Source organism: Pomacea canaliculata, linkage group LG6, assembly GCF_003073045.1.
Source record: "Pomacea canaliculata isolate SZHN2017 linkage group LG6, ASM307304v1, whole genome shotgun sequence".
Taxonomy (NCBI): domain Eukaryota; kingdom Metazoa; phylum Mollusca; class Gastropoda; order Architaenioglossa; family Ampullariidae; genus Pomacea; species Pomacea canaliculata.
The window spans coordinates 22,066,441-22,092,752 of record NC_037595.1 but is presented as its reverse complement, the minus strand read 5'-3'; the positions used below and the strand labels follow the sequence as shown (position 1 = coordinate 22,092,752).

Below are 26,312 nucleotides of genomic sequence, written 5' to 3'. Positions count from 1 at the left end.
GGAATTAACGACAGATAGTCACAGCCCACTAAAAATTCCTGACAAAAACATTGTCGAAAATTAGACACTTTAATTGCAATAGATATCTGAAAGCTCCGTGTCATGGATCTTTAAAAAAATAACAGAACAAGAAGCAAGTAAAAAACATTGATCTTTCTCCTCCTTACTGTACACAGCTTCGATCAATCTTTTTGGTACGGTTAAAAATACCAGCTTTTTTTTTTAATCTGTTATTTACAACATTCTGTATTTTATATTTGTCATCAGTTCATTTATCACATTCAGCAAAACATTCAAATGCAGGCAAATGTTTCCCGTTGCCCTGTCGCTCAATGCCTCACATCAGGTTGGCACAAGTACCACTCACAAATCCATTTTCCTCAAGCCAGTTGATGGAATACAAGGACAATTTTAGTAGTTATTAACATACAGCAACTTTTCAAATACGATACACTCATCGATTCGTTTAACATATACTTTAAGATGTCTCCGGTATGTACATAGAGACAAAAGTGAGTCAAGAAGTCATGCATGAGATTTGAGCAAGGGCAAGGTTCCCATTTCAATGACTTCTTACTTCTTATTGAAAAACTGCTTAATATATTCATGATTATAAAAACAGAAAACTTTTTGAGACAATAGTCCAGGAACCAATCAGCAAAAACAGTTTAGAATTTCTGTTTCATGTTTGAGACAATAGTAAACGCCTAGCAGTCAACTACAGTGTTCATGGATTCAAACCTTGCAGCCAGACTGCTGCATGAATTCGTTCATTGTATTATGTCTGCCTCCTAATAACAATACAGCAAATTGTACCTTCGTGTAGTTGCTTTTTTTACTCAGAAAACAATATTCTGAAACGATCCTACAGTTGCCATGTCCTGGATGTAGCGGATGTTAAAAATAAGAAAAAAAATGAGATGTACGTATTTTCAATATTTTAAAAATATCAAGACAGGAATTCTGTCGTAAATGTCTGCTTTATCGACACACATTTATGTTTATTTCCCTTGAAAATTTGGACAGTGAGAAGATCCAAAAGATAGTAACAGTCAATACTTTTTAAGCAAAAGCGTTGATAAATTGTGCTCTCTATTAAAACAGATAAATACCACATTTTTATTGCATACATCACTTTGCTTGACTGAGACGGAGATTCTAACAATGGAGACGGGATTAACACCAGCATTGGTTCTTCTCAACAGATGAGATCATTAACTTGGTCAGTAAAAGGGCCTTTGGGAAACAAATGTGAAAAAAATGCAACGAACAATTTAATAGGAAGAACAATTTGAGAAGAAGAATGCCTATTCCATGACTGACATTCTGCCTCGCCAATGAAGGTCTGGTTACTGAATCAGCTATCGTTGATATATTGGTAACAGGGTAGCGCAGATTAGGAACTGCCTGTATAAAGAAGTACAACAGTTGACTTGTAAGATCACAGGGAAAACAATTCTTCATGAACACATCAGTGTACAAATATACAGCCTGGCTAACACATGACAGGAAAGTCATAAAAAGATAGCGGACTGAAAAAAAGGCCCTCGCCAAGGCCTCGGCTGGTAAATATTTCTCGTACTTAAAATACATCGAGAAAAATTTGCTCTCGGGAAAACACCGCATGGACACCTTAAGGACACGGTACGACAAAATGGAAAACTGAACAGGTTGTGTTATCATGTCTACCTTGAGATCAGACGATGCCTTGTCTGCCTGGAGACCACACGATGACACTTTTCCTACAAAGGGATTGTAATTGGGGATTTCCTGTTTGCTTTGAGACTGGATATGCCATGACCTGTCCGTTTAGATACTCTGTATACTCAAATAATATACGAACATTACACGACAGAAGGAACGCTCGTTTACAAAGAAGCAGCTTATTGATTATTCCCGTAAAGATTTATTATGTATTCATAATTTTTAGTCCAGTTTGGAAGTTGTTTTCGAAGAAGGCACTCGTTGTCCTATTACAACTGGAACTAGACAATGCCTACTGAAGGAAAAAAATACAGTTTTTATCTGTCACAATTACATGGCTATACTGTTTACAGCCCATATTTATGAGTCAGTCCGTGTAACAAAGGTGTATCGATTGAACCTCAATAAGTTCTTGATAGATGGACAATCCCGAACGAGAAGCTTCAAGTGAAAATTTCAGATATTAATCACCTTAAATAAACAACACTCGGGTCCTTTATTCCACAAAAATAATTTTAAACATTTTGTACATTTCATGGCTTATGTGCTTCAACAAGAACAATATGGAAGCAAGATAATAGCACTAACACTGTAAACAATATTTAGTTGTTTTCAGCATGGTTAACAATATATATCACAAACAGTAGTTTCAGAAGCAATCTGGAATGTTGGGAGAAACATGAATGGGGATCGGTTAAAATATACTGGAATGAGTTATCATATCAGTGTCCATTATTGCATAGAGCTCGTGGCAGGTGCACATTTACACAATGTTTGTAACCACCCACACTTCCACACACACTCTGTCTCTCCTTCTCTTGCTCTAGCACCTTCTTTATCTTTCTCTCTATATATAATGACATGTGTGGGGATTATCTTACCAAAGAAATAATATATTTTAAAACTGCCACAGACTAATTATTATACCAAAATAGAGTGCATGCATATGTCTGTGCATCAAAAAAATATCTAGAGTGAACATTGAGTGGGAAATATGGTATAAACTGCATATTGCTGTAAAATATTTTAAAACTCTTTACATGTCTATGAAGTGTGTAGCTCGCAAAAACGATAAGTTGTAAGCAAATTTTTTCAATGATTAGTTGTAAGGAAGTAATTAAGAAATTAAACATAAAGGTGAATAGTCAAATTACAGAAATGTTATCTAATTAACTTAAATAAAATTTTAAAAAATTTAAATAATATTTCTGCGGTTAGTTTCTTTTCCCTTCGGAATGATTACTTGTGAAAATGTTTTCTTATTCCAAACATCGCGAGGTCATATTGTGAGCAAAGAAAGTTTAGAAGCTTTGTTTGCTTACTTCGTCCATAAAGACTGTATATTACAGGAAAAGTAAACTTTGTAAGCGCTTGATGTCTATGCTAAAAACACCATGGCAACCTCCACTTGTAGAAGTCTGTAACTGAAGTCTTGGGCATTGACGAATACGATGATGTATGCGCCTGGCAGTTGTAGACTGTTTCAGATGTATTCGTCCACCACAAAGATAAACTGTCAATGTGTTTATATCATATGCGAAATATATATTTTAATGTGTTTTGATTAAGTCACAACCAAAGACTTCCGGACAAACCGTAAAACATCACAGGTATCACAAAGAGTCATCGGGCAATAGTCACATGACATGGTCAGTCACAAGACAAAGTTTGACCCATGCCTCTGCCTCGGAGTTCATGAACCCAGCCATGACCCGTTAGCAAAGAGTGAAAGCACCAAAAGGAGATTATGTCGCGAGAGGTGAAGGTCATCTAGCGCCTTTAGATGCCATCAGGTTGCGAAGCTTGGCCAGGTTGTCGAGGGTGATGGAGTCGGAAGGTTTCAGTGCGAGCGCCTTCAGGTAGCTGGCCTCTGCCTCGGCAAGTCGCCCGTTCATGTGCAAAATGGCGCCAAGATTCATATGAGCAGTAGCTTCCTGTATCAGACAGCCAGTACTCTGTTTAGTGAATCATCACAGCGCACACAGAACATTTCTGACTACATTTCTATCCAAACATCTATTTAATTAAAAAAATACAATGTTTCTACGTTTCTCGTGATATCCGACTAGTGACAGTTATTTCTATGTGACTATAGAGAGCAGATCTTCTAAACTGTATAAATATGCATATCTTGGGTATATTGATCAGAAGATATAAGCAAATGTAAACAATGATAAACATATACACAAATAAAGAAATATCAACATAGTTCACAATGCTGAATACATTTAGTGAATGAGACAGGAAAAATATTTTGTACAATATACTTACTTGGGGTCTAAGCTGTGTGGCTTTTAAGTATAACTGTTCAGACATTTGTCGATCATTTATCTGCCTGGAAGACAAAAAAAAAAAAAAAAAAAAAAAAATGATCAGTTCGCGGTGGCACACGTGTGTGCGCACACAACAAGCAAAGGAAAACCTTCAGAGTGAGCTCTGTCTCTCGAGCAGACAAAAACAACTCTCCATTTGTCTCTTCGCCTCCCAGAATAGAACAGAATCATTCATGTCAATGTTGATATGCATGTGTACCAATCACAACCACTTACAAGCAGCATTTTTACCTGAAGGTGTTAGCGGCGTTAAAAACAATGTCGAACTCGTCCGGCTTTTTCCTGAGGGCCTGTCTGTACAGCTCTGCTGCCTCTGCGTGCCGACCTCGCGCCGCGTGCAGCTGAGCTACAAGAAATAAGGATCATCACGAGCTTTATTCCAACTGTTAACAGCATCGCAGTGCCGCGCCCGACACAATTTCTTCCATAAATATGTCAAGGAAACCATATATTATATTGAGAAGCCTGCTTGAATTGCCCTTGTGAATAAATAAATTCGCCTTGTATTTTGACCTATTAAATTATTAAAGTAGGCGACATCGAACACACATTGTCAGAGGAATTTGATGAATAAACTTGTGTCTGATTCTATAATTTCATAAAGCTGTGTTGATAATTTCCCCTTAGGTATTAATTTTCCATGAATACTACTAATACCACATCTGAAGGAAAAACATGAAATAGTTTGTTCGTCAGCATAAGTATACCATCGAAAAAGTGACAGAAATCCCTAAAACATAATTTTATAATGGTGCTGGTAAAAATACTTGATCGTAGGAATTGTCATTGAATAATGTGGAGTTTACCATGGTGATGATCCACCATGCCGTCAGTGGGATCGAGAGCACGTGCCTTGTCGAACCACCTCAACGCTTCCTCATCATGCCCCTGGCAACAGAAAGGAATCGGTAATTATTTTGGTGACATGCTCATAATCGCAAAAGTAGAAAAAGTACACTATATTCAGTCCTTTTCAGCCTGAAAATAAACTAACAACAAAAATTTTTTAAAAGTGTAGACTAAAAGGATAGTTATTTACCTATCAACATTATCCGAAAAAAAGGTAAAAAAAAAGTTAATCATGCAGATATACAGGATGTCGAATCACCATACATGAGGAAAAAAAGAGTTTACCTTTACCCTTATCAGGCAATTGTGTCTGACATTTTTATCCAGTTGGCTCCTAGGCTTTTCCGAATTTTTTGTCATTTTATTTGTCTACCTGCATCACCGTTCGTGTCGTGCTATGATCTGATTTTCTCCACCCATCCACCACACGCAGACACCCTCCCTTCCTCTTATTTCCCACTGTCAACCTCATCAAGACAAGGGTCATGAAGGAATGAGCTAATCAAAGTTTACCCTGTGCATGAACAGCCTGGCCAGGGTGAGGTGGGCGGGTATGTGGTCCGGTTTACTCTTGAGGGCTTCTCTGTACCAGTGTTCCGCCATCTTGTCATTGTTCATCTTCATGTACAACTCACCTGCAACGACACCAAAAATGTCCTGCCATTGAGACCAACAAAAAGTACACACAAAAATACAGACTGCACTTCTCAACAAAGCTAAAGAAAAAAAAGGACAAGAAAACTTAAATGAGGGTTTCACAAAGACTAAAGCAAAGAGACAAACAATCAGACATCTGGAAAGTCGAACGCACGAACTCCGATTTAAAGAAAATGAAGAAGAATCAGATGACAAACGAGAGGTGGACAAAGCTGAATTATAGAGAAGGAAGGCTGAGACTAAGAAAAGTATAAAAAAATGAAGAAAAAGATATGTATTGAATAAAAGGGAGATAGAATAAAGATGTGAAGATAGAAGCTTCTAGATAAACGAGTAAATAAGTGACGCAGGCTGCAGCCATAAAAACCGCCTGATGCCAAAGAGATAACCAGGGATGAAAAAGACAGGGTGAGGAAAAACAGATGCACACAGAAAGGAAACTGAGACATAAAAAAGGAAAAAAGAACTCGTTGTCCAGTTTGATAGAAGCTCTCGACAAATGATCCCTGGCAAAATGTGGCACATCATGGAGTGTTTAGCCACGTGACCGGCGGCTAGCAGACGGTTCTGATGACATACCTAACATGTTCTGGATACTTTGTGCTGGATAGTGGCTAGGTCGTCTTTCCAGGGCTTCCTCGTACACCCGCAGGGAATCCTGAATTGTTAGAAGCAAATGTTTTAACATTGACAATAATAAAGCATGTAAGTATATAAAGGCTTAAGCTGCCTCCCACCTTCTAGTCGGTCTAGTCCTTTGAACGCACTTCCGGCACTTAAAATTCCCTTTTATTTGTCTTTGTCTCTTCCTTGAATACAAAGAATATATTTTCGGATGAGTTAATATATTTTTTCATGCTAGCAATCCGGGCTCAAATATTTGTGTGTCCATGTGTAGTAGACATCCATGTGTAATGGGAAACACACAATCAGTACTGAGACTGATTCCTCACAAATATCATCTCATAAACTGATATATGTATGTACCTGCAACATATTGTGTTCAGCAAGCAGTCGGGCGAGATTGTAGAGACAGGACACTTTGGTGGACTCGTGTAGACGAGGATCCTTGAGACCGGATGTATCCAAATCCGCACAATGGCGGTATATCTGGAGCAGAGAGGACATGAAAGACTTAACAGACTCCTTACTTCCGTCCTGAAATAACTACTCATCTTTTCTGAAAATGATTGCAAACTGATATGAAAATATGAAAAATACGATTTTTTTTTGCATAACAAATTTTATCATTGAAAAAAATTGCGAGGCAATAACTAAATTAGGGAAAAGCCTACTGATCCAAGTAAACCTACCTTTGCAGCTGTCTGTACATCTCCACTTTGAGCAGTCAGTATACCAAGATTTAGGTGGGCCACTGTATCAAGGAAACGAGCAAAGAAGCTTAATTAGTCCAAAGAAGCTGATTAACATTGAATGCAGACTTTACTTTTCTATAACTTTTGTTGTTGTTGTTTGTTACAATATGTAAGTAGATGGTCTTGGACATTGAAAAGGTAATGGCTTTATATATATAAGGGTTATTACAATGCTTTGATCAACCAGACAGTTATCCGTTTCTAACTAACCCAACTAATTTTAAGTTCAAATCGATTGAATCTCATAGTGCTGACAGAATGATAGAATATACCAGTGTAATTAATTTGACATAAAAATGAGCGAATGAATTGATATTTAAAAATATCCTTTCTTTTCTTCTTGGGGTACGTTAGCATATGATTCACATGTAGCACAAAACATATGTTGGATGCCTAGAAATAACAAATGAAGATAGAGAAACGAATGAAGAACAATCATCAAAACAAATCCAGCCATTGCCGTTGTAACAGAAATTTGGAATACCAGAGCTCTAAAAAAGAAATACACAATTAAGAATCTACAGAAGGAGTGTCCTTTCGGTCTTTATGGAAGTGAATCCTGGAAGATAACAAAAATCAGGCAGACACTAGGACCTTTCAAACCAAATGTCTGAGGAAATTTTTCAAAACATTCTGGCCTAAATTAATTACTCATGACGAAATCCGTGAAAGAGCCAACTTTACAAATATGACAACCATAATCCAAAAACGAGGATGGAAATGGCTAGGGAATGTGTGCAGAATGAAACCAGAAGCATCCCCGAAAAAAAAAAACCTTCATTGGACAGATGATGGCAAAAGGAATGTGGTTGGCCAAAAGAAACATGGCGAAGGTCAGCAGAGAGAGAGAACTAGAGGATGAGAACCTGTCCTGCAACAACAAAGCTAAACTTGATGCTGATGGACTCAAATGGAGGTTTCTAATATAAGCCTTTTTTACCATCTAGATACGAAGAAGAATTAAGTAGCTCATGCAGAGGAAAAGTTTACTTTTTTGACTCATTAAATACGACAGAAGCTTCCAGAAAACGCTAATGAATCGCTGTCATAACAAAAAGCCGAGAGAAATAATGTCAGTTCCAATCAAACTGCTGGTAAGAAATTTTTATCTTGAAATAAAAGAGATTCGGGGAATCATGGAGGATGCAGAGTCATTTAATGTACATTTTATGTTTTTATTTGTTAATGAACATTTATTGCAAAAATTGTGTAAAATAATGGTACAGTAATAAATACATGTTAAAAAAACAACCTAAGTAAATGGTCCTTCAGTATAGCATGTTGAGAATGGCACTAAATGATTCCCCCTGTGTGCTCTCTGACAGCTGCTGTTACTGCAACTGACAGATTGCTGCAATTTCGCTCAACTGCAGTAATTTTAAAATATTTGTTGCAATTGAAGTGTCTCGCGCAGCACCCACCTGTCAGCTTTGGTCTGAAGCTAATGGCCCGTCTGTAGCTCTCCATGGCTTCATCTCTTCTGTTTTGGTTCTGGAGCAAAATGCCTCTAACGGACAGAAACAGCATCAGGGCGATGATGACAACCTTTGTAACACTGATGCTAGTATGTACAGGAAACTAATTACAAATATTTCGCCGCTAAAGGGGAATGAAGGAGGCATGAGATTTTGAGAGTTGAACAGACAGACGGACGGACATATGTAAGTCTGTGATTATCACCACATCGTTTGATGACTGCAGTGTACCACATTTTCTCACACGTGCAGCTCAGATATTGTCGTGGTTCGTGATTAAACACTTTACATTTGTAAAGCTCATTGGTATACTTAAAAAAAACAAACAAACAGATCACTAGGTCTAGTTACTGACACTCCCTCTATTCATTGGACCACAATGATCCGCTTCGCTTCAATGGCTGAAAATACTACCGAGTCCTGAGGCTGAACAGCATCAAAAGCACAGCCACACTTCCCACAATGCCTCTACCACGTGCTGCACGTGACTAGCCACAGAAGCCTAGCGCGTGCTCTACTAGCCCTCGTTTAAATGAATTAAGGAATCTGTTGGTGCACAAGACAATCATGTAATGTGACAAGTTACTTGGCAGAGAATGTTCGCTTCATTCAAAACTGACTTACAGGTTGTAGTGCACATCCGCCATGTTGCCACGGTGTTTCAAGGCGTTGCGGTATGCCACTTCCGCTTCACTTGCTTGCCAGCGTCGTTTAACACGTTAGCCAAGTTACCCCAGGCTACGACATACACGCGCGCGTGCACACACACACACAAACACGAATACAAATATAATCAAATCAATGATCGCGCGTGCGGGTGAAAAATACATGAAGACGACAATGCAGAAAGAACTACCTAATCTGAAAGTTATGGCACAGCATTTTCCACTCACAGACTACTCGAGTTATCACCTCCCCATCGCTATCTACATTGCTAGTCTAGTGGTTGTCTGGCTTACTTACTCTACGTTAGTCTGCACAAAAGACGAGAAAAATGGTCACTGAATAAAACATCAGGCTCCCTTGCCCAACGTGATCGGGTTATATTTTTATGAAGTATTATGATAATTATAAAAAGTGATTGATTTGTGATAAATTTGATGCTGTACAGGAATTCAAACAGCTGAAAAAATATTTTTAAAACGCGCTTAATGGAATGGAATGTTGTTTACATCACAAAGGAAAGAACGACAAAGAAATAAATAATTAATACCTTTCGCTGGATTGACGGAAATACCGGCAGTGTACAACCTTTCCTCCGAAAGCCAATCTTGGTTACGTAACCAGGTCCTGAGGCTGAACAGAATCAGCAGCACAACCACGCATCCCACAATGCCTTTCTTCTGCCACGTGCTGCGCGCGGCCAGCCACATGAGCCGAGCACCATGCGCTACTAGCAGGCAGAGGCCGGCGGACGGGATGTACAGGATGCGCTCGGCGAGAACAAACCCGACATAGAAGAAGAGGTTGGAGGCTGGGATGAAGGGAAACACCACCAGAGCCAGCGACAGCACCAGCACGTCCAGCGACTTCCCATGCAGGCTAGAGTGAGGGAAAGGTCTCCTGCACTCCTTCGTTCTTCCGTTGGCATGCACATCACGGCCATTCTGTCCAATGCTGCACTGGGTGGAGGAAGTCCGCAGCGGAGAGCCTCGATGGCCGTTCACGCCGTTGCCATTGGCAACGACGACCTTATTGCCGAGCTTCCGCGAGGAGTCGAGCGCTACACGCTCGTTGTCCAGAGCTCTCAACACGTGACGAGCGGCCAATACCAGACAGGCGTACATGGTCAGGGAAGCCAGGTTCCGGGGTCAGAAAAGCTGGTCAACAGCGGGATGGCCTCCATGGACCAGTCGAAGCTCAGGGTGCACGGGAAGAGCAGCAGCATGGCGTTAGCAGCAGGCAGGTAGTTGAATGTGAGGGTGCGGGTCAGCAGGCTGTCCGAGTCGGATGCTGGATTGTCCGAGGGCGCGAACTCTGGCGGCTTGTTTCCCATGAAATACACACGAAACCCGACCAGAGAGCAGCCACACACGAGCAGACAAAGCAGGCCTTCTCGCAGTCGATTGTAGCGACTCTGGAACAAGATAATTGTTCAGATCAGTTATTTGATGAATGGAGGAGTATCTGATTTATTATTTGTTCTTTTACGTGGATGAGTCATGATACTTGTGTAGCTTTATTACTAACCAGTATGAAATGATTGGTTATAATTGTGCTCAATCTGTGTACGGATTACTAATGTGTTGTTATTTATTGTATTTATAAAGGGCGTAATTGCGTGTGCATATTTGTTTGTGTGTGCATATGTGTATGCGTGCAAGTGGAGATATGTGAATGGGGAGATATAAAAGCGGGAGTGAAAATGTGAGGAAAAGATGGCATGAAAAAAAACGTGTTCGAATAAAAGATAATTATAAAAGAGAGAAGAGGATGAAAATTTAAATTTTGAAGAAGGACAAAGTTATTATTTGAAAAAAGAGAACGAGAAAGAATGTGTAATGTCTGTGAGAGCCCATGCATACGTGAGTGTGATTGAGTGTTTACAGAGTATATACACTGACCATCTACCTCCTAGACAAGCAGCTAAGATGTAAGACTCAGTTACTGGGATGTACATAAAATCAATGAGACACATTCAGGTACAATTTGTCAAGCGTCAAGACACCAGACATGCTTGCCCAGGGGAATGAAAAAACAATACTTGATTCGTCTTGTCGAAAATCGATCAGACGGGTTCAGACACACGCTCTCGGTCACGCAAGTGGCGCGCGCAGCCCGTAAACCGATAAAACTAAAATGTAAAAAAAAAAAAAGATAAAGTCTCTGTCTTTCGCTAATGAACACGAACCTTAACGAATAACTGCATGGTGATGACATCCACGACAGGCGCCCTGCTGACCACGACGATGTCATACACGGCGCACACGGCCAGCACGCTGACAGCCTGTTCTTTGGCCAGCATGCTGCACGTGGTCAGCAACATAACACCACCCATCTGCAGCCACCGTCCTCCCATCAGCACCACACACCCTTCTCTCACGGACACGTAGCGACAGTAAGTGATGAAAGTAAGCAGCAGGAAGAGGCAGGCCAGGACATCCGCTCGGCCAACCACCCCGGCTACGCCTCCGTGTGAATCGGGTGGCTGGCGAAAAGGAGACCCGCTACCAGCGAGGTCACCGCGGATCCCTGGACTCGATGGGCCACATGCGTGAAGACGGCGGTGGTGAGGCTGTGCAGCAGGACATTGGCCACGTGGTAGCCCCAGGGGTTGAGCTTCCCGGCGATGTAGTTGAGCCGGAAGGTCGCCACGGTCAAAGGTCGGTAGGACTTGTGTGAGCCGGAGTGGGTCAGCGGCGTCCCCCAGAAGTCGTCCCACAGAAGATTGCTCCATGGTGTCTCGGGCAGGAGATCCGGGTTTCTTACAATTGCACGACTGGCAACAAAGGAAGGAAAGCAAATAATTACACGAACACACGCGCTGGCAAAGCACAGACAGACATATACACACTAAAACATTCAACCACAAAAACAGAATAAAAATAAAAGTGCACGTGCATGTATGAAGGGGTACCTCATCCCATCGCCAATAATATAAGCACATTTGACAAAAAAATTAAAAAAAAAAAATTTTAACAAAGTGGTATACAATACACACGAAAGTTTTTCTTCTAGCTGGTCATCCGCAAAAAACAAAATAAATGCACACAAAAGAACTCGAAGACTCGCGCACAAACAAAAATATCAGGCTCACTCGGGTATCCGGCAAACTGTACCACGTGACACTACCACCAGGACATCGCCATCTCTCCTTTCGCCCGCTCCATACCCGTCTTACCCTGGCATATAAAGACAAGCGCACACAGACACACAAAAAGTAACAATTGCTCTGCCGTGCATAAATGTGATTTTAATTCTCCCATATCCCTCGGAATCCTTATCACTACCCGTATCTTCTTGGTGGCGAGGCTTGTTTCAAATGTGCGTGATATTATGTTGACATGCCAGTCGAGAGAGGCAACAACTGAGAATCTTTATGTGTAACAAGACAATGCAACACAAACCAGTCTCTGTAAGAATCATCGTACAGCCTTTCTATCGATTATAACAGATAATATTGTAAGGCATACTTTTGAAATTCCGAACTGGAAACTGAGCGAGTTTTTTTATTCAACCCCGGTGCACATACCTCGGGTCTCTCAAATGAAACAGACTTTATCAAGTGTCGCAAGTGTCCAGCAAACATGCTTCAAACATTTTTTTAGTCAGTCTTGCATTTCTAATTCAATGTTGGAAATGGCTGCCGACAAAGTTCCTCTCCGCTCCTGTATTTATTTTGGTCGAGGGGAAGAATGGAACATTTAGACTAGTGTGAATAAAAGCTTCATGTCGACATTTCATTCACCTCAGCAAGTTATTTACCTGTTATTACCTGCAGAGGGAATAAAAAGCTCTCTGAGGACATACCTCGTGTCCTCCTTCAAAGTTTCAATAAAAAACAAAGTACACAACAATATACTCCAGTTTTAAACTACTGCAGATATGGACTTATTCCTTTCCAGCCACAGAACATATGGCCCTTGTGTCGTTCTGTGTCTTGAGTATCATTCAGGGTTTACTACAATCATAAATTGTCAGCCAGACGAGCAGTGCATTCTGTCACCTGTGATGTTGAAATATTTCTTTTTTCTCTCACTTGTTCCTTGATTCTTAATGTTACAAAAAGAATTTGTGGGTAACACTACGAGTTTTTTTTCCAAATAAATGAGTTTGCAGGTCAAAATGTTCAGTTACAAGACATAACTGTGACTACAACAGGACCTGGGGATTAAACATCCACCCGTGCATAATGTCCCTCCCTTTTAACACGAGCTCGACTACCCACTAGGCATGATACGATTCTGCATTTAGTTCTCGACAATCGTAAGCTGCATGCGACCGAAAGCACTTCAAGCATTTTATTTGTCACGAACATTTTTTTTTTTTAATCTTCACCCTGATGAAAGAATTTCATTTGAATCACTGCCGGTGAGGGAGCAAATAAATCTGTCACCAGCAACTTTCGTTCCGGATGTGTTTTCACTTTTATTCCAGGCTCGAATAGACTCGGGTACACCCAAACGGTCTGCAACAAACACTGAATAGACCAGCTTTTTCTCCTGAAGTAAATATAAATACATCGCACTCCCTGCTTTTATTAGTCAAAAAGATTTGCCGGAAGGGAGGGAACTCGCAGCTGTATGAAGTCGGAGGAGCGTTGACAGGTTTCTCTTGTCACAAGATTCGTTTCTCACAGAAGTCCTTTCGTTTCTTTGCAAGTGTTTGATATAGACAAACATGCAGGTAGGGGATTCTACCTGCCCAGAGAGTGAAGGGCAAAGAAAGGCGGTCGTGGTGGAGGAGGTTCGGTTCTTTGTATTTTTATGAGAATCGAGTATCAGAGCCGGGGTCGTTAAATTCTTACGGTCTGTGGGCTCCATGGTCATTACACAGTCTGGCTCCCAGAAAGCACCTCACGTGTCTTCCACATTTTCAACCCCATTTCCTTTCGTGGCAGTCAGGTGTGATGCATAATATAAATAAAAATAAATAGATTTTTTTCTGGTTTTTTTTTCTCTCTCTCTCTCTTATGGTTATACATTCCTCCATTGTGACTCTCTCGCTCTCCCCCTTTCACGGGTAACCGAACACATATCCACACGTACGGCCTTGTTTATATATATATACACACACATTTTGCAAAGTCTTATGAATCCTACCCGGAAAAATCCTTTGAATAAAAAAAAGTCTTTTTCTCAGGGTATGTTTTATATCCCCTTCCAACACTATTTTAGGAATCCACATTATTATCTCATTTTATTTAGTTGTCAAAACAAATTATCAGCGTAGAATTAAAGTATTACACTTCTCAGATAAATTTCACTGTGTTGCAGAATTAACAAACGGCAAAGAGTCACATGATCAAAGACAGAATTATACCCCAGCCCATTGCCGGTTTCCCTCGCCCACCACCGGGGTGTAAAAAGGACTTTTAGAATAACCTATTGTTAATCCGAGTACCACTAACATTGCATACCCAAGACAACACGAACTAATAAATCACGGAAACGCGAACATGAACTACTTCTAGAGTGTAACACTAGCCACTTCTCTCATTAAAAGGTTTAATCCTATGGTTGTGGATGTTGACAGGTGTGGACTATTGAATACCCAGGATCTGCTACTAAGCCAAGGGTGTTGTATAACAATGCGACTTTGCTTAAACCTGGAAAGTTAGTTCAGCAAAAAGGCATAATCCTGTCTGTGTGCATGAAAAATACTTTCAAGCCTCAGGTATGCAGGTGGAATAAATAATGTGAGCATTTAGTTACCATTTAAAATTACTATACTGTTTTATCTATACCCTCACATTTTAGTTGTAGTCACAAGCTATGTCCTCCCGTTACGAATAGACATTGTGAGTGAAATTTTAGCCAGATGTGTGATACTAACATGTTTTGTCAAGCCAACTCAAGGACTTAGATGTGTCGGGAATAATTACCTGTCCTGTGTGAACTATTTATTTAACTTGTCCATTTTGATAAACTGCAAATCTTTGGAATCAATATCTTTTATTCGATGTGTCGTTTTTGTCAAGCAGCCAACTGACGACCAAGTCCTCTCATCTCTGGGAGGAAACCTTGGCTGACAAGCTTCATCTCCTACTCCATGATTACTACTGTAAACCTAGCAACTGATCTCAGTACTAAGCTGTTATCAAATTAGTGGCATCTAGCTTTGTTTTCAACTATGAAAGTACTTATTCCAAGGAGACCGACATTCTAACAAAAGACAACATTGGAGACGACTGGGTTCACTCGTCCACTACATCCACTAACACAAGCTGCAATATGATAATAATACAAGTCCCGGGGATCACAGCAACGGTTGTGATTTAATTTTGTCGCCAAGGGAGAAAATCTTCGGTGTCAGCACTGAAATTGTCGAAATTGTTCGTGATGAAAAACTGTGGTCGGAATTAGATGATGTTCAGACATCTTCCTAAGCAACTCATTCGTTGGGAAAATGACATTTGCTTCTACACGCACAACGCTATTATTTTATCACATATAATGCTATGCTAATTTTCTTATTTTCAGCTTTTTATCCTTTCTATATAAGCTAAAGATCCAAAATTTAAGACACGAACATGGGAATATTTGGGTTATATAGATAACAATTACTTCTTTTGCAATATATTTTTACATGATGCCGACTGAAATGTTAGGCTCTGTTCCTTAGCCAAGACATATTTCACTTCTAGTAACAATCAACTACTTATATTGCCGTTTATTCAGTGTAAATGTCAGCTCCTTTTTTGACATTATTATGAAAAGAAACTCTGCATAAAAAACAATAAAAATGAAAAAAAAAAAAATCAAGAGAGAAAAAAGACTATTTTAAAAAGTTCAGCAATCCTCTCCATGTATTTTATTTACTTTTTTTCTACTACACCTTCTGGAAATGTATTAAGCTCTATCTAGCTTTTTTTTATTTCCCACACTTCTGGTCTGTCTGATGCCTGCGTGCCTGTCTCGGGGACCATTGCTGGCACTAACTGTACATATGTCTAGTCCACGAAGAGACGAGGCGATGAATATGTCTCCATCAGTCACCAGACATTCAATGCATGAACACACATATTAGTCCTTACTGAGACATTTCAAGAATACAATGACTAAAGCCAAGCATTCTTCCGAACTGTTGAGCTCAACCACCAAATAGCATTCTTTTCCCCTCAGACCATGATCCACACAATGTGAGTGCGAGAGAGAGGGGAAAAAACAGAAGAGAGCACAAAGTTATAATGCAGCCAAGGAAGAACAAATAAAAAAAGCTAAACCAAATTATGTGATGTTTGACTTCGTACCTCAATAAAAAAAATGCAAGGCAAGCAATTTCTGTTTAAATCAGACCAGCAGTCTAGAACAAAAAAAAGAAGGGGATATTTCACGGGTATGCAGCTTCTGAGTCATTTGCAAAGACGGGCTAAAAATTGCATAGAAACAGTGAACAACATTAAGATTCATACAAATGTGAACAAAATTCCAAAGCAACGGGAGGGGAATAAGGAGAAAAATGTCCAGTCTGCACAACCTTTACTTCATATCGAAAAATCACAAAATTTTTATTTTTTAAGGAGACATTAGTAAGGATGTTGCATTGAAATAATTGATAAAGTAAGAAAAGTTGAAATTTGTCATTGTGTAAAAAAACATTGACTATCTCGTCTTTAAAAACTCAGCTGCAAACATGCCAGAAGAAAAAGAAGTATAAATAGTTAAACTCTGTTGGACTGCGCGTGCTTCTGCATGCTAGCCACACAGGTATGGCAATGAGAAGGACATAAACTTGTCCCGCAGATAACACAGTGGGTGTCATTGAGCCCATCGAGCTATACAAGTCACCACATATTTACCAACAGATCAGTGGATTTGTTTAAAACACTCGATTACTTATAATGACCTTTTATCCACAGAGCTGTTACCATGGTGCAGGGGTTATGTCGTTATGTGCAATAGCCTTGACCTATGTGCAGGAGTATTTTCCCCCATCACAATGGCATCAGATGAAAGTCCTTCTGAGATAAGAATCTTTAAGCCACAAAAAATAATTTCGGTAGATAGGTACCGTATTGGAGACGAGTAAAGTAGGGCAAACTATAAAGTGAAGGGTTAAAAAAAGTTGTCGCTAAAAATTTCGGAAGAAAATGGGTTTTAAGACTGGCTTGAGTAAATAAAGAAGAGAAAAAATTTCCAAACTGCTCTCCAACAAGTAAGATAGTGGTAAGTAAGTAGCCTAGAGGTAAAGTGATGGCTTGACATATTAATCTTTCGACTCTGAGTGGTCCATTAACAATGTACCGCCAATGATGGTGCAGACTCTACGATTTTTTTTAGGGGGTGGAGGTGGGAGGAGGAGGCGGGTGGTGGTGAACTGGATTGTGATCTCTGCGTCGTTGAGCATCCAGGAAGGAATGTCTGTGTTAAAAGCATCCCGACGACAACTTTATTAGGACAGAGCTCGCATTACAGGGCCCGCCAAGCCACTCGCTCACCGCTGCTAGCGAGCTTCGTCAAGCGCTCGTCAAGACTATACGATTCTCGCGAAGTCTCGCTAATAGCTCGAAGTTCGGTGCTAAGTCCTTCGGCGCCTAACTAGCAGCTAACACCTGTGCCTCCTTTGACACACTCTGCACGTCCCTTAAAGCGCGAGGGACTGTTTCTGTCTGTCCATCATCCGAGCTCGTCAAAGAGCTCGTTTTGTGTTGTTGGTTGTAGAGATGATCACAAGCTTCTGTCGAATTCAAACTTAGGGGTCGGTAATAAGTCGTGTAGCATCAGGTGGCATTTCTGTTAGGCTCAGCTGGTGATAGCTGTCTCTCATTTTTTCCCCAAAAAAATTTGATTGATTACTTTCGATGAACATGAAGTTAGCTACGCGTAAAAATAAACAAACAAAAGCAACTGGGGGAACTCTCAGTACAACCCAGCAATATTAGAGTTTTCCATCATTTCTTTCAAGTTTTACTCTAAAGATTTAAACTGCATATTCATGAAGTATCAGAAAGAATGATGTTGTGTGTGTTGTATGTCGAGGAAGGATGATGCATATTGACGTTCTGTCTTCGTTAACCAGATTTTTTTTTTCTTTTTCTTTTTTATTTTTTTTTTATTTATTTTTTTTTTTTTTTAACTTGAATCAACAGTTCAGCAGAACCAGCTTTAACAGAAAACATTATCTGGCTGAAAGCTGTGGTTAAGAAAGGTGTGCCTGGGGTGGTTTTGCTTGTAGTTTTGTTCCGTGAAACGAACAAAATAATCGCCCAAGCAAACAACTTATCTCCCGTTCCAATCAGCTGGTGTCGAGTGTCCCGTTAAGTCTCGTGTTCCTGTAGCCGACCAAATTTATAATCCTGCTAACTGATCCGTGGTGACGCCAAATCCCATTACATACACGTGAGCAACTTCAACTGTTGTTGACTCGCCCGCCTGTTGACACGCCCTGACCAAGACAGCTTTAAGAACCCTCGCTCCAAGGTATTACCATTAACTGTTGTCGCGAGGCGCAGCCGAGTGGTCGGGCAACAGTCAACACAGGTGTTTGCACGCGTGGGGATTGGGGAGGCACTCAGAGGCTGGGTCGGCGCCGTGGTGCTCATAGGCTCCATTACGTGTCAGATCGTGAAGGTGAACAGGTTGTATTTGCAAACATCGGTAGACGACTGGATTCAGAGCGAAAATGAAGTCAAAGCAAACAATTTTTTAAATGTTCTATGAGTTGCTCTTTTGTACCATGTATATGTATATATTATTGCTAGTATGACCACTATCTTGAATAGCCCCTGGGGATCAGTAAAGTTGTATTGTAGACCTCCTAATGATCGTTGTCGTGATGCAAACGTGACGGCGACGCCACGATGTGAGTTTGATTGTGGAGATCAATAAGAAAGATGATACGCAACTACCTGATTTTACTAAACAAACAGACAAATTCAACAAAGTTTATACTCATGTCTAGCTGTTTTCCCAGTTACTAGCTCGATCAAACAGACATGTAAATATCAAGTGACAGACATGTAAATATCATAAGATGTTGAAAACGAATCATACATTCACAATTTTTTTTTTTTTTTTTTTTTGGCAAAGTGTTTCTGGCCATCGTAAGATAAAAATATCGAGGATAATATTTATAAGCAGCGCTTTCATGCTACTGCCTGAACCTACATGGACTGATATAGTCACTTCCTATCAGCTACAAAAGGTTGATGAATAAAATTAGGTAATAATCAGATCTGACTACCTCCAAGATTGTCCATCGCTAACAATGCCACACAAAATGATAATTTTTTCGTAGAATTTGCCCTTTTGGACAAATCTCGATATTTCTTTTTAATTGAGCATTGCCACTGTCGGCAGTTTGCAGTCCATTGACAGACATTTGTACATTACTTATGATCGCATAAAATAAACTAACCAAAACATATGCGCCAATGTGACACACACCCACAGAGAGAGAGAGAAATAAAGGGAGGGAGAGTAGAGTGATACGACAGCTGCAAGGCAGCATAAATAAAAAATGAGAGGGTGGAATGTTGATCACATAAACTGTTCGCACGAGCAGTCATGATTTTGAAAGGTCACAGTTTCACAGAGAGGTCGGAGGTAAAGGTTGCCAGACACCAAACAATCTGCATTCTGTTCACGAATAAAAAATTAAAAAAAGCTAGAAGGACGGAGAACCAGGCTGGGAAAGGGGGAAGGGATCAAACTGCGGGCAATCAATAGCAGATAAAAAAAAACACCCACACACAACTACACGATGACAGATAACAGTGTAAAGTGATATGGTAAAGCAACAGGTGGCTGGGGAAAGGCAATGTTCACCGGCTGGCATGCTGCAGTCGAAACGAACTTCACCACCTGACCTGCCGAGTGTAGAGACCCACAGGCAACATGTCTCCAAGCCAGCGACAGCAACTATGCGACTACCGAGGCCCTGGCGTGAAGGGACGATGAGGGTGAAGGAATAATAATTTCTCTTTGAAAACTTATGATCCACTCCTCCTGTGCGGACAGCAGGAGGGAGATTTATGGCGCGAAACATTGTGACCTCCTGAGCGTGCAGCCGATAAGAGAATGGCCTGGAGAGCCAATAAAAGTCCCTACTCGAGGCCTGCCGAGCTCCTTATCACGAGCAAACACCGGTGAACTCGTGCCACGCAGACCTGTAGGTACCGCTCTAAGCTGCTGCCTCTTACCAAGATGAATCCACAGCAATAATTCGTGCCACGGTTACCAAAATTATTTCTTGACCTCAGAGACCCCATGATCACAGACCCAGAATATTTCTGACATGTCAGTTTTTAGATTGCTTGTTCTGTTGGATTTTTTTTTTATTTTTTTTTTTTTTTACCATTTCTTCGAGCTTTCGTTTTTAAAATGAAGCTCATAAGGGTACTTGATTTTCGACGACAGGATTTTACTTGTTTTTACCTGAATAATTTTTTTTTCTCTTAACTATTAGAATTGCGACCAATACGTACACCTCTTCTTCTCTCAAGGAAAGTTTTATCCTTCTTAACTGCAATAAGAAGTCGCAGACACTTGTCTAAAACTTGACAAACTGTTCTAAAACATGAGTAAAACATATCTAAAAGCTTGATTGAAATTTATGTAAAATGACTGAATGCTCCAAGACACCAAGAGTTCCAAAACACCAAGAGTTCCATAGCATAGAGACAGTGAACGTAAGTGGTTCACCGTGTCCACGTTTACCTTCCTTAATAACTCAGCTTCCCCATTTCTTCTGGAAGCTGTTGGATTGGTAAGAGGGGTAACAGCCAGCATCAAACGAGCGCTTTCCCTTTTCTGCTCCATGGTCGATCGCACTGACCACTAGGCTACCAGGCCTCCCGGACTTTGCTTTAGGAACAGTTAATGAATGAAAAAAGAAGCAAGAGCAGTCAGTAATGAGCAGTGAGGGCAGCAGATGCCCTTTTTGGCTTTCCGTTCAGTCCTGTCGTAATTTTGCGAAGCATCGATCACTGCAATCCCTAGCTACCTCATGTGTTAGGTAAGGGTGGCCGCACACGGTGCGACTAAGACAAAAAAAAATGTGATCAAGAATCTCCAAAGAATATTTCATCCAATGGCGGTCGAATGGGTTTTCTTGCAACATCTGCGACAGCAAAAAAACAAAAAACAAAACAAAAAAAAACGGTAGTGGAGAATATTTTTGCCTGTCATGAAAATTTAATTCGATTTCGACCGAACTCAAATAAATTTCAGGGTTTTTGTTCGGAGCAGGGCGCACACCATGAGTGGGGTGACAGTGTCGATACTTTCACAGCTGTTCTCTATGAGAAAGTCTCTGATGCAACCACGGTGATCGAGTTTGCATATGCGCTTTGGAATAAAACAGTATTCGTTGTTTTTTCTTCTCGGCATTGTTGTCTGAATCAATAATCTGTAGAGGAAAAAAGACTCAATTACTACTGCCTGTTCCTCTTGCCTTCCACAACTCCTCCTATATTCTGTTTTTTGTTTCACTGCGGTAGTCAAGTAGAGTTGGTACGGCTGTCTGTAAACCAACTCCCCGTGTCACTCCTGAATGCCAACTAAACTAGTTTATCAAAGGGTTCTTTGTTCCTTCAGGGGATAAAATGATGCCAGGCGTAATTGGTGAGCGCTTCCTTCCTGAAGCAGTAAGAGATAAAAACGGACTAAAAATGCAGACATCGAACCAGGTTTGCGGAATCTGATGTGTTATTTTTTTTTCCTGGGCTGCTGTGCATGAATGTTCCCTTTTGTGTTCATTTGTAAATGAATATCTTTACAGCACAGGCTAAGTACATTTTTATGATATGAAAGAGACAAGGAAATTCCTTTCTCATTAGTCCTATAATTATTGTCGTAAATGATCATCATCATCGTCTTCATCGTCGTCGTCAGTGTTTCCTTAGCACCAGAAATATTTCTTAAATTTCGTGTCTGAAGTTCTGTTCGCAACAATTCTCATGCTCTAGACACCATTCCCATCGGCCTCCACTAGTTCTTCGTGTCTGGCATCCAGCCCTCTTTACGACCCCTGCGGCTAAGTACGAAGTGCATGGTGGGAAAGCAGATGTGGCTGCTTTTCTATAAGCCTCTTGACTTCCCGAGGATGCCGACCATAAGAATCTCTTGAAGCAAATGTGCAGCGCACATGTGATATTCGTAAGTTGTCTCCGGACACTCGACAACAACAACTTCCTGTCACTGTTGTTCAGTTTCGGTGTGTCTGACATGTCGAGCAAGCTTTGCTCTTCATGAAACATCGTTAGTATTATGGTCATTTCAATATTTTATTGCAGCTAATGAGGTCTAAAAAAATCAGTCGTACAAAAAAAGACATGAACAGACATCATCGAGGAGTGGAGTGGATTGGCCTGCCATGCAGCCCTCCCAAGGAATGGTATAGAGCCGACAAAGATGGTGGCATTACTATTAAGTACTGCGATAATCATGACTATGAGACATGACGATGATGACGATGAGATGGGGACTTTTAACCAGACAATAATGATTTCCCTCCACCTCCAGGTATCTTCCCGCCAGACCCCTTCATTCGCCATTCGCCCACAAGGACGCAGAGACAGGTCGCATTGTCGTGAATATTTGCCCAAACAGCCACAAGGCCAGGTAATGCTTGCTGGTCAGTCAGGTCACGGGAGGTAACCACCAGGAATGGCCAGTTATACCAAATCAACATCACCAGCAGGGACACTTGTTGGAGTATGTAAAGCGATGTGCTAGTGACTGTACGCAGTCCAGTCCCTCCTCCTGATGGAGGCTAGTCAGATGAGGCTCAGCCTCATAATTCAAGGAGAGAAGGAAGATGTCTGCAGATAAAGGGACAGAACGGCAGTTTAATCGATTGTGGACCCGCTGGCCTTTCACTGACATACACAAACTCTTGTCTCCAGCTCTCATGTGCACGCTCACACACACAAGAAAGAGGAGATAGTGGCATATGGCTACGACATGTGCGAAAATCGTAATTAAATTTCTTGAAGTTTCGTTAATTACTGTTGAATAAGCGTTGTTTTTACTTTCATACCTCTGTAACTAAAAGAACCAAGAAGTTTGTATCTAATTTTTTTATTATCAAGAAACTTTATTTAGATGCATGCAGGGTGAACCTGAAAGAATTGTCAATCTATGGGACGGATGCCTCACCTGAATTCAGTGTCGATGAAAGATGGTCACTACGAGCCTTTTCTTCTCCCCCCCACCCCGCTACCACCACCACTCCTTCCTCCTCGATACCTTCCCCTGTCTGCCCTCGCAGCCTCGGCCATGAACGCTACGCTTTGCTGACCCCGGGACGATGGCGTGCACACGCGAGTGACAGGGACAAGGAACGCCTCGGTCGTCCTATTCAGACACCTCAGCATTCATCTGTCAACCAGTGGACGCTGGCGTTCCCACACTAAACCAATGTTTACAGGGTCAGCCAGAGATGCCAGGGCTTGTGGTGAGCCTCAATGCGGACCCTCGATACGTTCAGTAAGGATAACATAACGAGCGCCTTATTCTTGAAGTCAGAACTTGCGCCTCGAGAGAGCTCGGCTGACCAAGAAGTTTATTAATCTTTACGACCATCATTTAGTCAAAATGTCCGTGTCTAATGTCCAGTGCGGTGGATCGTATTTTCATCTAAAGATGGCTCGTGGTAGCATTCATGGAAACATTAGACTAAAGTATCAATTATATATATATTTGCATTATTTGACATTCGAATGTGTGTGTGCCTGGGTTTCTGTTAATACGTCATTAAAGGTGCATATGGGTGTGTCATGTGAGTGTGTATATGTTTTGAGGTTCGTTAAAAAATCAGTTTAGCATCAAGTTACACCACTAATCATGGGTATCGTTTGCTGGAGGGTGATCTTACAGCACAGGGGAGACACTGTATCATTAGCATTACCACACGCGAAGCTTTTAACACCCTCGCCTTCCCTATCTCAACTTTTATGCTTTATTCTCCCTTATACAGGAATTGTATCCTTCTCCTCTGATTTCTTGAGCTTTTTTGTTCTTTTTCAAGAGTTGTCTACGTCCTTTTAGTGATATAGTGATGGCATGTTTAAACATTTCGTAATTTTTTTTTATTCATTCATTCCATTTCTAATATCCAAGTTACCACAACGGTTCTGTTTCTGAATTTGAGATGTTTTACAAGTGATTTGGATTTAATTTTTTGGTATGATTGAAACTAAATTAACAAGTCATTAACAAGTCAACAATCGGAAACAACTGATAAAGATGTAAAAGATGTCGTTCTGCGATTTAAATAAAATGATTGTTCAGTTCACAAAAGTTATTTGAAAACTTTAACGATTTTCCTTTGAGTGTCAGTTCCCAGTGTACTGTCTGTGCAAAGCTGCTCCCACCCTTCTTATTTTGTTTAATGTCATCGGGTGACAGCAGGGTGCAACTGCCTTGGCTTGAGCAGATTCTCATTTCATACCAATAGTAGAACCTACTTAAAAAAAACAAAACCAATGTGTCTAAAAGTTATTTTCATAAAGCAAGTGCCTTGTTTAATTATCAGTTTTTATTCTACTTGAAATTACTACTAAAATTTACTGATATACTAGGTTTGTGCTCACATAAATATTATCTGACTTTATAAGCGGAGTTAATTGCCTGGTTTAAGGGTCTTCGTCACCCGCCTCCCCCTTCCCGACAGGGTGGTGCTTGTACTGTCCTATGATGAGCGAGTAAAGCTTACAGAAGAAATTCCTCCTTTCCATCATAAAAGTAAACGAAGTTTATGGACCCGTCCTGAGCAATAAACTGCCTCATCACAGGAAGACTGGTTGCCTTAGCAACACAATTGTTCAGACCGAACCCCGTGTGAGCGGACCGTTTGTGTCGTCTGCTTGTGCCTCGGTGTCGAGGTGTTGACACAGGCCGATGAGGGGACAAAATGTTTTGATAGTCGAGTTTGCCTCTACCCTGCAAACCCTGCTCACGACCTAGTCAAACCTGTCTGAGAGAGACACACCGCGACGCCTACTCTGATAGCTATCTGCAGAATTTTTTTTTCTCTCTCTCTCTCCTGCCCTCGCCAATCCCTGCGTCATTTAGCATGGGCGTTACACGCGGTGTGCACAAACTCTCAACTTGCCGCCAGGACCCACGACGAAACACACTTACCCCTTTCAGCAAGAAGCACTCACCCAACTACCCTGGTACATTCAACCAACAGGTTTGACTGTACATGAACACCAACCGTGAAACACGCTACACCGAACATGGCAAAAAAACTTGAAAAGTTGTCGCGAGCTCGCGAGACTGTGTCAGGTCGCTCGTAATGGCCGTCCGCGCTCGAATCTCTCTCTCAAAAAAAAAAATCAAAAAAATTACTCACCTGTCATCGTAAGCAAAGTCGGCATCGAAGGTGTTGATGTACAGGCATGCTGCGACGACGGCAGTCAGGAAACAGCTAAGCTCCATCGTCACCAGCTGCCACACTGGCGGCTGCCATCTCTGATCTGTTCGTCTGCTATCGATGAAGTCGCGCATGCGCCTCAGTCAGTGTCAGAGCCGGTGCACGCGGTCCGATCAACACAAGTGGGCGGGGCTTCCGTGGAAACGACGCGGTGGCGACAGTCGCGCCTTTCACCGCGCGCGCTCACCTTCCCGGGTTCTGGCGATTAACTTTGCCATCCTTGGGACCCGAAACCTGCGACGGACTTTCTAACAAGCTCATTTGCATCCAGGCTCTGACAGGTTAATTGACTATTATCGCGCTGCCTCAAAGGAAACGAGAGCCGGGGGAACTCGACGCGAGCTTGGGTCAACACGAGTTTTCGCGAAGAAGTTTGTCGTGGAAACAGGTTTGTTCACCTGTCACGTGCAGGATACAATTAAAGGAAGGACATTACCAGCGAGCAATTTGTACATCTCATCTACATTACCATCATCATAATTGAGTGCTCTTTTTTTTTTTTGAAAACCACTGGATTTAAAAACCCTTTCCAGAGGTTCTTTATCCCGATATTATTCTCGTCTGTCTTCATGAAAGTCTGCGTAGGGTTGGGATGTAACTGCCTTCAACAATTTCTAATTTTGACATGTACTGGCTTGCTTCTCTACTTGACAGAAAAAGGTAGGGGAGTATCTGGTGTGACTGATGAGCGAGTCAGTGACACTCATTATTCAGGTCACAAAACTTGATTGTGTGCTTGTGTGACTCACAGAAACGTGTACAAAATATTTTTTTTTAAAAATGCTAGTTTTCATCTTCCTGTTCGTCTTCTTCCTGCTTTTTATTTAACCTTTTTTTTTCCTCATGTTCTTAACTTTTTTCCTCTGTCTTCATTT

The 26,312-nt window shown here is 41.1% G+C and overlaps 1 protein-coding gene across 1 annotated transcript; it reads right to left on the bottom strand.

Moving 5' to 3' along the window:
- Positions 1-50: 50 nt before the first annotated feature.
- LOC112566656 (transmembrane and TPR repeat-containing protein 2-like) lies at positions 51-25,900 on the bottom strand. Its single transcript, XM_025242950.1, is given in 16 exon segments — positions 51-3,638; positions 3,976-4,039; positions 4,269-4,383; positions 4,844-4,925; positions 5,400-5,521; positions 6,123-6,201; positions 6,531-6,653; positions 6,857-6,918; positions 8,341-8,426; positions 9,019-9,091; positions 9,094-9,132; positions 9,608-10,204; positions 10,207-10,471; positions 11,246-11,523; positions 11,526-11,833; positions 25,357-25,900. Coding segments are annotated over 16 exon segments (2,616 nt in total). The 5' UTR covers positions 25,512-25,900; the 3' UTR covers positions 51-3,470.
- Positions 25,901-26,312: the final 412 nt, after the last annotated feature.